Source organism: Colletotrichum chrysophilum, assembly GCF_026319265.1.
Source record: "Colletotrichum chrysophilum strain AFK26 chromosome Unknown scaffold_26, whole genome shotgun sequence".
Classification (NCBI taxonomy): domain Eukaryota; kingdom Fungi; phylum Ascomycota; class Sordariomycetes; order Glomerellales; family Glomerellaceae; genus Colletotrichum; species Colletotrichum chrysophilum.
Window position 1 is genome coordinate 428,150 of NW_026517313.1, and position 12,270 is coordinate 440,419.

General features: G+C 51.8%; 4 protein-coding genes across 4 annotated transcripts; 2 read left to right on the plus strand and 2 right to left on the minus strand.

Moving 5' to 3' along the window:
- Nucleotides 1-465: 465 nt before the first annotated feature.
- Nucleotides 466-2,578, plus strand: COL26b_004401 (uncharacterized protein; the record flags this gene model as incomplete). The annotated part of the gene is made up of 2 exons (XM_053177278.1): nt 466-972; nt 1,025-2,578. The coding sequence occupies 2 exons, from the start codon at nt 466-468 to the stop codon at nt 2,576-2,578; spliced, it is 2,061 nt and encodes a 686-aa protein (XP_053038874.1).
- A 1,277-nt stretch (nt 2,579-3,855) lies between these two features.
- Nucleotides 3,856-4,725, minus strand: COL26b_004402 (uncharacterized protein; the record flags this gene model as incomplete). Its single annotated transcript, XM_053177279.1, has 1 exon — nt 3,856-4,725. One exon carries the CDS (start codon nt 4,723-4,725, stop codon nt 3,856-3,858), a length of 870 nt encoding a protein of 289 aa, XP_053038875.1.
- A 2,880-nt stretch (nt 4,726-7,605) lies between these two features.
- On the minus strand, nt 7,606-8,340 carry COL26b_004403 (uncharacterized protein; the record flags this gene model as incomplete). The annotated part of the gene is made up of 1 exon (XM_053177280.1): nt 7,606-8,340. The coding sequence occupies one exon, from the start codon at nt 8,338-8,340 to the stop codon at nt 7,606-7,608; it is 735 nt and encodes a 244-aa protein (XP_053038876.1).
- A 3,077-nt stretch (nt 8,341-11,417) lies between these two features.
- COL26b_004404 (uncharacterized protein) lies at nt 11,418-12,190 on the plus strand (the record flags this gene model as incomplete). The annotated part of the gene is made up of 2 exons (XM_053177281.1): nt 11,418-11,448; nt 11,526-12,190. 2 exons carry the CDS (start codon nt 11,418-11,420, stop codon nt 12,188-12,190), a joined length of 696 nt encoding a protein of 231 aa, XP_053038877.1.
- Nucleotides 12,191-12,270: the final 80 nt, after the last annotated feature.

Genomic DNA, 12,270 nt, shown 5'->3' on the forward strand with positions numbered 1-12,270 from the left:
CCAGTTTCCACCAGGCCAAGACCATATTGCTGGACTCGTGAGGCGAGACAAGAGACATGCCCATCTGAAGACACACACACACACAGAACCCACCCCCATCCCGGGATCTACTTTGCTTATATCTGCTCCCGTCCCTCTTGGCCCCCCTCGACCGCGTCTCTCTGTTCCTCTTCTCGCCGTGGCCAACTACCTCCTCTCCTCCTCCCACCCCCTTCCTGCCGAGCCTGCTTTCTTTAGCAAAGCAAGGAAGCATTGACCAGTGAACCTTGTTGTCGAGGTTCCATCCCATCGTCTCAAGGTTTTGCTTTTGTCTCCCCGCAACTCCCGGCAACACATCTATCTGCATACCTATATCCTACCGCCCGCCCTGTCCGCGACACATCAGCGCACCGTCGTTGTCGAAGCCACCCGGGTCGTCTTCAGTCAATTCTCTCCTACGACCCAAGGTAGCGACCGTCTTTCATAATGACGACCCATCACCAACGCCATTCCGCTCCCATCGGCGTCATTCCCGTGCCCCACGGCCCCGAGACGGGCCAGGAGCATGAGGATTACCCCCGGGAGCACACCACCGAGTACGAGCGCCAGATCTTCGGCCACGTTACGCGCCCTGACGATTCATACACTCCCGAGGGCACCTACTGGGCCGACCTGCCCTTCTGGCAGCGTGTCAGCTTCGTCAGCAAGGTCGACCGCGATGAGGCCGCCAAGGAGCTTAAGGCCACCGGCGAGATGATGAAGAAGGATCCTCTTTCGCCTCTTGGCTGGTATTTCCGCAATGCTGTTCTCCCCGGTGCCGGTCTCGGTCTCGAGGGTTATGTCCTGTTCTCAATTGGTAACCTGGAGCCTCTTTTCGCTGCCGCCTGGCCTGAATGCTGGGGCAAGTCGCATTCCGCCTGCAGTCAAAATTGGGTCGCCTCTGTCACTTACCTCGAGATTGTTGGAATCATGATTGGCCAGGCCGCCGTCGGTGTAAGTAATTTGTGCTCTTCCCGCACACAGACAAAGTCTAACAACACATCAGGTCATCGGAGACTGGATTGGCCGCCGTTGGGGTCTTATTCAGGACGCCGCCATCATGTTCGTCGGTCTGCTGCTTTTGACTGGAAGCTGGGCTAGCTCTCTCCAGGGCTGGGTCATCTTCTACGCCTGGTCCCTCTTTTTCTACGGTTTCGGTGTTGGCGGCGAATACCCCATCACCGCCACCTCCTCCATGGAGAACTCAGTTACCGCCGGCCGCCTTTCTACTCGCGAGGATCGTCTTCACCGTGGCCGCAAGGTCACCATGGCTTTCCTGATGCAGGGCTGGGGACAGTTTGTTAACCAGGTTGTCCTTATCGTTTTGCTCGTTATCTTCAACCGCGGTTACGGCGATGGTCCCTACTCGCAGACTGCCGCTCAGTACACTTTCCGCCTGTCCTTCGCCTTCCCCGCCATTGGTACTCTCTGGCTTGTCTACTACAGAATCTGGAAGATGCCTCGTGCGAACCAACAGCTCGCACTTGCCAAGAAGAAGCAGGGCGTTACTGGCTACGACATCAACGCCCTCAAGTACTGTTTCCGTCACTTCGGTGGCCGTCTGCTCGCCACCGCCGGTACTTGGTTCTGCAACGATGTGTTCTTCTACGGCAACAAGCTCTTCCAGAGCCAGTTTATCTCTGTCATATCCAGCAACCCCGATTCCCTATTGACCAAGTGGACTTGGAGCTTGATCAACGTTGTCGTCTCCCTCGCCGGATACTACCTCGCCTCTCTTTTCATCGACAACAAGCTTTACGGTCGCAAGATGATGCAACAAGTTGGCTTCCTGATGTGCTTCGTCATGTTCGTCATCCCTGCCTTCAAATACGAGTACTACACCAGCCCCGCCGGCATCAAGGCCTTCCAGGCCATGTACTTCATCAGCTCGTTCTTCAACCAGTTCGGACCCAACTCCGTCACCTTCCTGGTGGCTGGTGAGGTGTTCCCCACCCCCATCCGTGCCAGTGCTCACGGTTTCTCCGCCTGTATCGGAAAGGCCGGCGCCCTCCTCGCCTCCGTTCTGTACAACTACATTGATACTCAGACCAAGTTCTACGTCGTTCCCTGGTTCGGTCTGGCCGGTATGCTTCTCACCTGGCTCTTCCTTCCCGACACCACTGGCCTCGATCTCAAGGAGCAGGAGCGCCGTTGGACCTACATCCGCAGCGGCAGGGAGTCTGAGTACCACGGCGTTGCCGTCCACCCGGAGCATCTCAGTCTGTGGGAGCGCATTCGCGGTGTTGGCAAGTACTACGACGCTGAGAAGGACCACAAGGCCCAGATCGAGGATATGCGCAAGGAGTGGGAGGACAGACAGGCGGAGCAAGGCGAGAAGGAGCCTGAGGTCTGGGAGGACCACGACCTGTTCTCCGAAGAGATTCACGGATACTTCAAGGGCCAGCACAAGGGCAAGGAATCTACTGGAGGCATCATGGCCAACGACGTCGAGGCCTCAGAATCATCGTCCGCGAGAGAAAAGGAGACCGGTGATGAGATCCAGTCAACCCCGACTGTGGAAGAGACGCGCGATTCACACCTGAACGAGAAGCAAGGTTAATGGGAAGAAGGAGCAGTGCATAATTAGGAGTATAAAAATGGGCTTGGAGTTTTATAGGCGGCTTCTTGGCATCAAAATGGGTTTTGGGTAGAAGCATAACATACCTAGCATGGCGTATAAGACGCCTGAATATCTATGACTTATTATGATCACACAAATAATTGGTCCCCTCAGACCTTGGTTTGCTGAATGTTGTGAGAATCCCAGTGGCACCGGCACAACGAAAAGTACCGCGGGGTTTTCTCACCTTCACGTTCCCAGACTACATGGACGACTTGACGCATGCATACCATCACATACGACCATACCCACTGGAGAACTCGGGATCCCGTCCGCTCTCCCATAGATAAGCCAGTGAGGGCTGGAGTAGTAGTCAGGTCGGTGACGACTGGCGAATGCCCGGTGTTGTATGTTTTTTTGATAATATCAGCTTTTTCGCGGTCGTGGTTGAAGCTTGGCAGGCGACGATGTCAACGTTAGAGTTCATGCAATGTAGCCTTACCAAATGTGGTAGCTAAGCTTTTAGTCTGGCGGTGGGTAAATAGCGGTGGATTGATTGTACTATTTTCAGGGAAAGTGTATGTTGTTTAACGTCTGTGGTGCCTATTGAGTTCAGGAAGCTAGAGTCCATCTATTCTACTAAGCAATATGATAAGAGACGAAACAGCATTTGCCTACTTAAGTAAGTAAATTGAACTAAGATGAAGAGATTTTATGTTCCTCATAATATAGTGATTGTTTTGTCCTATCATCGTAGCTGCGAGAGATATTAATGTAATACCCTGAGTATATTGACATGTTCGTTACTTTTAAGAAGATATTAGAAAATTTGCTCACGGACGAAACAAGCTATCTTCAGTCTTTTTTCTCGGGACTTTGTTCTTTCTCCTCCGCCGTTGCGCGGAGAGAAACGACATTCGCTCTCTCCAGCCGTTCATACTGTGATCGCCACGACCTGGCACCCAGGGGTCTTTCTGGTCCACTGTGGTCACCCAGCTAAGCTTTTGCTCCTGCGCTGCCATGTAGCTGGTTGCGTGTCGTTCCGTCGACTTGAATGTACGGGAAACCCATGCTCTGACTAGATCCCACTTGTAGCCGTACATGAACGCCAGCCCTATGACCCCAAATGTGACAGGCAGGGCTGTGGACCAGAAGATCCTCTGGTCATACTTCGTGTCCCTGACATCGGTCGTGTTCATGCCGAAGAAGCTTGTCACGAATGACCTGGAGGGCATAGTCAGCTTCTAGGGTTACAGGTTGAAAGACACAGGCATGGCTTACAATGGCAGGAAAAACAACGTCACGATGGTGAAAACCCGAATCGCCCTCCCGTGACCCTCGTCAAGTATCTCGATCCTCTGCTTCGTATCATCCCTCAGGGCCCGGGTTCTCTTTCGCAGGATCCAGAGGGCTCTTTCGCGCTCAGCTAGCCGCCTTTGCTGCCTATGGACACTTTTGCTCTCGAGTCTGAACATTGACTTTCTCTCTCGGTAATAAAACCAATCGGTGGTCGGGCATTTGAAAGTCAGGGGGGAGAAGAGCTTCTGATGGGCCCTCCAGAGCTCTTGCTGCGAATCAACCACCATCTGAAGAGCTTCCAACTCCTCCTCGAGGGCGTGGATCTGCACGAATGCATTTCTCTTGGGTCTTCTGTTGGTTTCGAACCGAAGTCTGGCCGCGCGGTTCCTGTAATGGTTGATGAGGTCGAATCGCTTGTCGGTCCCACGGATAAGCATGTTGTTCTGCAGGTTGCTGATCAGCGACATCGCAAGGAATTCAGGCCCAATGGGTGCTATGACGATTCTCTCCACGTCGCGCTTGCTGGTGCCTAACAACATTATGTCCTCTTTGGCGCGGTTTAGAAGACCCCGGGTCTGTTCCGAGATAGCGTCGCCGGTTCTCCTGAGTTGATCCAAACGTCGTTGGGCATGTCGGCCGTATGTTGGGTCGGACTTGAGGGCGAATCTGTTCAGCCAGGACAACTCTTTGGCCTTCAGCACAAATAGGCTGACGATGCGTTCAAAGGCCTCGACCAGGCTGCTGGGGAGATGGGGTCTGTTGCCGTTTTGATTGAGCAGGTCGTCCGAGCCAGCCACGCTCGTGACCATCTTGTGCAGTTCCTCTGCCCTCTCGACCAAGTCCTGCATGTCGGATAGAAAGACCAGACTGCTTGCAAACGCTGAGCTCCTGAGCCCTGTAATGCTCGGGCGGTCGTTGGTATCGAGGACTATTTGGTAGATCCGGACGAAACAAGGGTCGTCGAAGGGCCTGCCTTGTTTGGCTCGTTGGGGGCATGCGCTGTTGGCATGGTGTTCGTGCCAGTGGTCGAGGGCGTCGTCTGGTGACTGGTACCCTTTTTCATTGTCGCATTGCTGGCATCGAGAAAGTGCCGTCGCGTCTTTCTCGTAGGATGAGTCCTCGAGCGGGCAAGGGGCAGAGCTCGGTTTCAACACAAACCAAGGCTGGTCTTCTTGTTAATAGGACATATCAATCGCCCAACGGAGCCCCTATGTAACGTTAGTAAAGAAATTGATGTGTGAAAGAGTGCGTCTTGCCCTCAAGATCGAGTCGACCGAGCCCCAGAAGCGTCTATACAACGGATGTGAAACGATTCCTCCATCGTGAGGCAGGAATGCGGACAGTATATTTCGAGAGACGCGGATTAGTTCTGAAAAATTAGAATCGTTGATTTCTAGGCTCCGCTTTCTGGTTCGCAAAGGGTCTCCATGGAGGCGAAAGCTATCGGCTGACACCTCAGATTGTGGCTGGCCGGAGCTGCTGCCGTCGTCAAGTGACGCCGACTTCGAATGTCCAAGATCATTGAGGCTCTCTCTTTTCGAAGAATCATGCCGTAGAATGCTGTCGAATCGCTCCATGACCTCGATCTCGCTGCACTGGAATGACGCCTTATACCACTTCCCAAACTTGTCCCTCTCAAGGGAAATGTTCAGATTGTCTAGCAACTGCGAGAGTGTTTTCTCAATCTCCGATCGGGATCTCTTGTCGTCGCTCCATGTCAATCTCCAAGCGAAGAACGGAACGAAGCCCACCTCGGCAAAGTCCAGGGGCGGCAGCCGTGTAAAGGATTGATCGGCCGAGTATGTGCCGCCAACGGATCCTGCTCTGGGTTTTCTTCCAGATTGCGCGTAGTTTGAGCTTGTTTCGAAATATGTGCGTCGGTCATACCAACTAGAACAGTATTCTGGATCTAGAGGAGAATCCCGGGCGTACCTGAAGGATGAGCCCCGGGACGAGTTTCGCTGTCGTTCGCGCCGTGGTCCATTCACGTAAGGGTGCGTTGCTGGATATGATGCTTCGGTTCCAAACGATATGGACCGGGTCATTCTTCGAAATGGCATCGTAAACCTAGTCTCCTCCACGTGGTTGGAGACCATATCTTCCCGCTGAGAAACGGAGCTTCTCCTCTTCGTGCCAGGCGATCAGTCAGCGACTTTGTCAAAAATTCGCTGCCTCAGACAGTTCCAACTTACCGTTTCGTGTTGCTGTAGATCGACATCCACTTGCTTGTCAAGCCTAAAGAGTTCAGGCACTTCAGCATACCCAGCATTTTCCCGAAACCCGGGGGTGCTGGCTTGTCTGGTGCCGGAGCTAAGTTCTGAGAATGACATCGTCAGGTCAATTGTATCATCAAGTGACAAATCTTCGTCGCCCAAGTGAGATTCAAAGAACAATGTGTCGTCGTCGTCGTCGTCGTTGTGGTGGTTGTGTTTGTCAGTTTCGGTACTGCCACCTGAAAGGCTCGGCGAGTCGGCACGATACCTACGCATCCCGGGATGCAAAACCATTGCCGTGTTCAAGTCAGATCCTCTGAATTCTGATTGGAAGGAGCTGTCCAAGTTTCATCAATTTCGAGATTTCAAAACCATTTCAAAGTGGCCTCACCTCCGGCGCGAGTATCTGCCAAGACTACTCCGGCTGCTTGTGGCGAGAAGCTTCGCCGACAGAGCGTGATACTCTTCAGTTGGTAAGCCCTTTTCCGTGTTTCTCTCTCGCAGGCCAAACACATGTTCTTCGATGATACCATCGGAAAGCAAGTTGAGCCATATATCTGTGGTAACCAAAAGACCAAATTCGTTGACTAGCACATAGGCCGTCACATTCGATCGCTTATGACCCTTAGAAGCCAGTGCCACGGCATGTTTCATAAAATCCTGCGACAATCAGCAACACCACCAAGATTGGAATGATGAGGCAACCTGCGACTAACCACGTACTTCCAGCTTGGAGTTATGACCACATGGTAACGGCACATATCTTTCTCGTCGATGAGCCTGATTGTGAATGTTCTTTCTGATGATAATGTCGTATCAATTGAGATAAGATTTTGCTGCATTTCTGACGAAGCCAATCCAGAGTAAGTGATGATCAAGTCTGAAAGATTGAAGGGTGGTTAGGAGAATTCGTGGACTGTCTTCAACCAGCGGGTGGTGTCATACCAGAACCCAGCACTAAAGTCCAAACCTGCGACGCTTGTACCGACAAAGACTTGGAACCGCCCACGTCGACATTTTGGGCACCTTGGCTGGTATAATGTGTTGTCTCATCGTCATAACCATATAGCACTTCACGGAGGGTTCTCTTGTAGTGATTCCCTCGCTGCCTTTTGCCGGCAGGTTTGTCCTCCAGGATAAGGTACTGTGTAGAGATGAAGGTGACGGGCTCAGTATCGGACATATCCTCGTCTGGATATCTCCCGAGACTGCTGTTGAATCTACCGATGTATTGAATCATTGAGCCAGACTCAATGTAAGTCCCCGACTCAGAAGGTCTTTCGCATCTCGCCATGACTTCTTTGAGGACTGTCAGTGCAACCAATCTCAGGGATGGCATCAAGAACGGACAATCTGTTACTAGCGCCTGTCTTTGTTAGTCAGAGTTCATGGTAGACTTGGCCGTCAGAGTGATTGATCATGGATACCTCCAAAGTTGCAATATTCAACGATTGGGCCTGGACGTGACTAACGGTTGTCAGCTTCGAGGCCATTTCCGTAGACATAGTCTAGTACTCACAGCCATCTCATGCGAATCAGAGACGGGTCACCCATTCCATACCCGTCATCTCTCGGACAGACAAGTGTCACCCTTTGATTTCCAGAGCTATCCATGTAGAACTCTGCAGCATGCGCTGCATATAGTTGCGTGACCGCACCACTCATAATGAGATCAGACCTCTCCAGCTTCCAAGCCGCCAGTCTCCCAGAGGTGGGATCTGCGGCATTATCCGTAAAGTACTTGGTATTGTCCAGTGGAAGGATTCCAGAGTGAACTACTGGGCCGTCGATGTTGCCTAGCTCGTCTCCTTCTGACACTGATTCCAAATCATCGTCTTGTTCTTCCTCGTTGCCGGAGTGGGCTGGCGACTCTGCGACTGGAGCGTCCACACTGATCCAATCGAAGCCTCGACTCTTACTTTGATGTTTTGGTTTCCACGCATCACCATATTCCGAAGTTCCTTGGCCAGAGTTTCGGATGCTCTCGCTTAATCTGAGAAGGCCATCGATAAGATTTGGTCCTAGTGCTAACTGCACAATGATTGTGTCGCCATCTTCGGCAAAAGGATAGCCGAGCTCGAGGAGCGCGCGCTTTGAAACGATCCTAGCAGGAATCCGGGTCGTGCCTTTTTCAGGTCGGGAGCCCCGGTGGAAAGAGCTCACACTGGGCGTAGGCGAAGAGGATCGTGAGTCTGGCCAATCTTCGAACCCATCCTCTTCGAAGCGGATCTGCTTTGGCTTCGATGTCATGGTAGTCTGTGACCTCGAGGGCCAACTAAGAGCAATTGCGCTGAGATGCAATTTGAAGGGCTTTCAGAACATTGGTGGTCACATCCCTCGGCTCAATTGAGAGATTTTATCACAGATCGATTGGCGGTAACCCGTCATCTCTTCCGAGCCTTGTGCTTACATGTCTGTCATTCGGAGCTAAACCTAGCTGGAGGTCAGCCCTACAAGGATTCGGTGCATCATGACGCAGCTTACGCTGCATATATGTAGCCCCAAGTCTGATGGACTCAGCTCAAGCCGATTAGAACACACGATGAACCAGGCATACCTCGATTGTATCTGCATGAATGCCTCTGGTTTCTGAGGTGGGAACCTGGCTGGACACAATCTATGAGATTATCGTCATCCTCCATTTAACCAGTGGCTTTACAATGCGAGACGACTCATATAGTCAATTTTGAAGAAAGTAAAACGGTGCTCAGAGAGTACGCGTCTTCTCTTTGTGAGTTTCATTTTTTGATACCGCCTAATACTGGCGAAATAAACAGGGAGAATTGCGGTGATCTGTGTTTGTCAAGTTATGATTTATCAAGTCCCACGGTGAAGCCGGGCGAGCCACAAATGTTGTCAAAATCGCACCGCCTCCCAGACCGTCAATTCAAAGTCTGTTAGACAGGCCCGCTGAGTTGAAACGAGAACCATTATGGATTTGCGACCTTGACATATAGATTCTGCCTGAGAATTTAGCCGACCTCAAATTCGGCTTTTCTGACTTTCCGGCAAACGCCAAACCTCCAAAAGCACGTTCTTTGAGTCCCTCCGAGGATTCTGGTCTCCGTTGAACATCAAGACGTCAAGCTGCTTCAGTTTGCCATGTTTCCACGCCGTATTGGGAAGGGGCCGAGTGGTCTCTCTTCTAGAGCAACTTCCTTCCCAACGCACGACTTCTTTAGGGGGATCACGAATAGCACCTCTCGCACTTAGACCCAAGCCATTGAGGACTTGGCCATCCGCGAAAGCGATTTGAACGCGCCAGGTCTGCCCAGAGGAGCCCCGTGTTCTGCCTTCCACGGGCTTCATGCTGGCTGACTACAATGACTTCCCCGAAGAAGATGGGCTTCACTGGGATTTGGCGAGGCAGAAACAGTTTGGTTGGTTCGAGATCCAACGTTCCACGTCTTGTCGAGTTACACATACTTTACAGGGTTCTAATGCTGTGTTATAGAGACCGCAATTATGTCGCTCTGAAAGCATTCCCCAAACTTTGGCCTTCAGAGCCGACGATCTATCGTTATAAGCAGATGGCGCCCCTCATTGCCAAAGCTGACCATCCTGGGGGAACAGAGGATAAGGGGAATGCTGAATAGCTTCACCGTTGGGGAAAAGTCGACTTTCTTGTTATTTCTCCGGTGCAGATGTCATTTGGCGACCTTCTGCTTCTGAATGTGGTGGCATCTGGGCGCGGGTTCGCCGAAGACTTTGTTAAGGCAGCGACAAGAGAGCTTCTTTTGGCCGTGGACTTTCTACACACTGAAGTTGACATCATACACACCCGTGGGTTGCTGTCTGAGTCTTTAGAAGGGATTCCACGCTAATTACCTCAGAAATTCATGCAATTAACTTATTCTTTGGAGTAGACGAACGCAGTAGAAACTTCCTCGAAGAGCTCGCAGAGGCAGAGTTCGCCCAACCAAGCTCACGAAGAATCATTACTCCCGAATATACTGTCTTCGCCTCCACGATCATGGATCCAAGGGAGGGACCGCTATTACTTTCAAGCTTCAGCCTTGCAAGATGTGGAGACAGGCAGCTGGGGACTATGAGATGCTCGAAATCTGCAGCCCGGAGGTCTTGTTGCGCACCGAATGGAGCTTCATCTGATGTCTACAGGCATGGAAGCCTTTTTAACATTGGCAATTTGTTCACACCGCAGTACTGGCATGATTTGGACTCTGATGCTACGTATCTAGCTCAGCTGATTGCCGCCTAATTCCAGATCAAACGTTAGAAAGCCTTATGAGACAGGCTTTACAGGACAGTTCCGGTTTCTTGAAGTTTCTTCTAAGAACTCTTACGCGGGTCCCAGAAGAGAGGGCCTCTGAGAGAGATCTTCTTGGAGAGACCCTTGGCTGCAAGGAGCATGTTCCCTGGCGTAGAGCTGCCAGACTCGAACGCATAGAAGAGCAGAGAGAGAAAAACTCATACACTCCTATCGACTGATAGTTTATTAATTTCCCGATAAATTGTTGTTCGCTAAAAAAGAAAAAAAAGAAAAAAAAACAGGACAAGGGCAGACTTGAAGAAACCAACGTCAGCTTATGGCTGGGTATTTTGCAAAACCTTGATCGAAACTCGAATTTAGTGTGACTGAGCCATATCTAGCAGGTTACTAACCTGATATCTTTCTCATCAGATTCTGAAATGACGGAGCCACGGTCGGTTCACCCATACACGAATGAAACTTGCCCGGATACGACCGCTGCATAATAAGCTCACGTCACGGTGTTTATCGCCCGGGGCCTCTCGGGCATCATAATGTACCTACCTCAGAAACACCTCAATACATCAGCTGCACTATCCAACGACAGAGTCGATTGCATGTGTGATGATATCCCCATACTGCCGAAGCCGCGCGGGTAGATGCGCGAAAAAACCCACGAGACCCGAGCACTGGCACCTGGGTTTGAGGAAGCTTAGTAATTCACATCAAGCCACCTAGAACGCCTGAGAAACCGGGAGACTTGGAGCAATGAGGCTGTTACTGGAGCCACATGTAGCGTCGATCTGAGGCGAATCAACTACTGACCTGAATCGCCTTTCAATCAATCGAACGAAGAGTAACTGGGAAGAAACACTCAGGCTTACCAGGGTTGTTGAGTGGTGACGGCTCTACACTGTATGCAATGCCCCCGTTGCAGGAAGTGGGGTGTTTTTGGAGGGGTACCTAAGACTGCACCGGAAGCTCCGCAGAGCTTCCGAAGCTTCACTCAACACCTCATCTAACAAACAATCTGCTTGGTAATAAAGAACACATCCTCTCGACGCGCTTGATTCACGTAGACATACCTAACACGATTGCAGCGCATAACAGTATCATCATGTTCACGGGCATTGTTGAAGAGATCGGAGGTCTGAATCCATCCCCTCACTTGTTGACTCACATATTCTCATCCCTCGACTCCCTCAGTCAACTAACACGCACCCAGTCGTCTCCGAGCTGAACCCGAACGATGAGACGGGCGGCACCTCTCTCAAAATCTCCCTACCGGAGACCTCCAATCTCCTCGCAGACTGCAACCTCGGCGACTCCATCGCCATCAATGGCGTCTGCCTGACGGTGACTCAGTTCGAGACCTCTCCGCCCTACTTCAAGGTCGGCGTCGCCCCCGAGACCCTCCGCATCACCAACCTGGGTTCTCTGGCGAAGGATTCGCGCGTCAACCTCGAGCGAGCCGTCCGCGCCGACACCCGCATGGGCGGCCACTTCGTCCAGGGACACGTCGACACCACCGCCACCATCCTGGCCGTCACGCCGGACGGTAACGCCTTGACTTTCCGCTTTGGACCACGTGATGCGGCTGTGTTGCGCTACATTGTCTACAAGGGCTATGTTGCGCTTGACGGGACCAGCTTGACAGTTACCAAGGTGAACGACGAGGAGGGTTGGTGGGAGGTTATGCTCATTAGCTACACCCAGGAGAAGGTTGTCGTCGCTGGCAAGAAGCCGGGCGACACAGTCAACGTCGAGGTCGACATGATGGCCAAGTACGCTGAGAAGAGCTTGGCGGGCTTCCTGAGCGGATCCGGAGGTGTCCCCCTCGAAAAGATGGTGGAACGTATCGTCGCTGCGGGACTGGGTGGAAAGTCTTGAGTGCTGATGTTTTGGTTCAGAAATACGTCTTGCTTCTATTTTCTTGCTTCTGAGAGCTAGCCATACAATAGCCATGACCC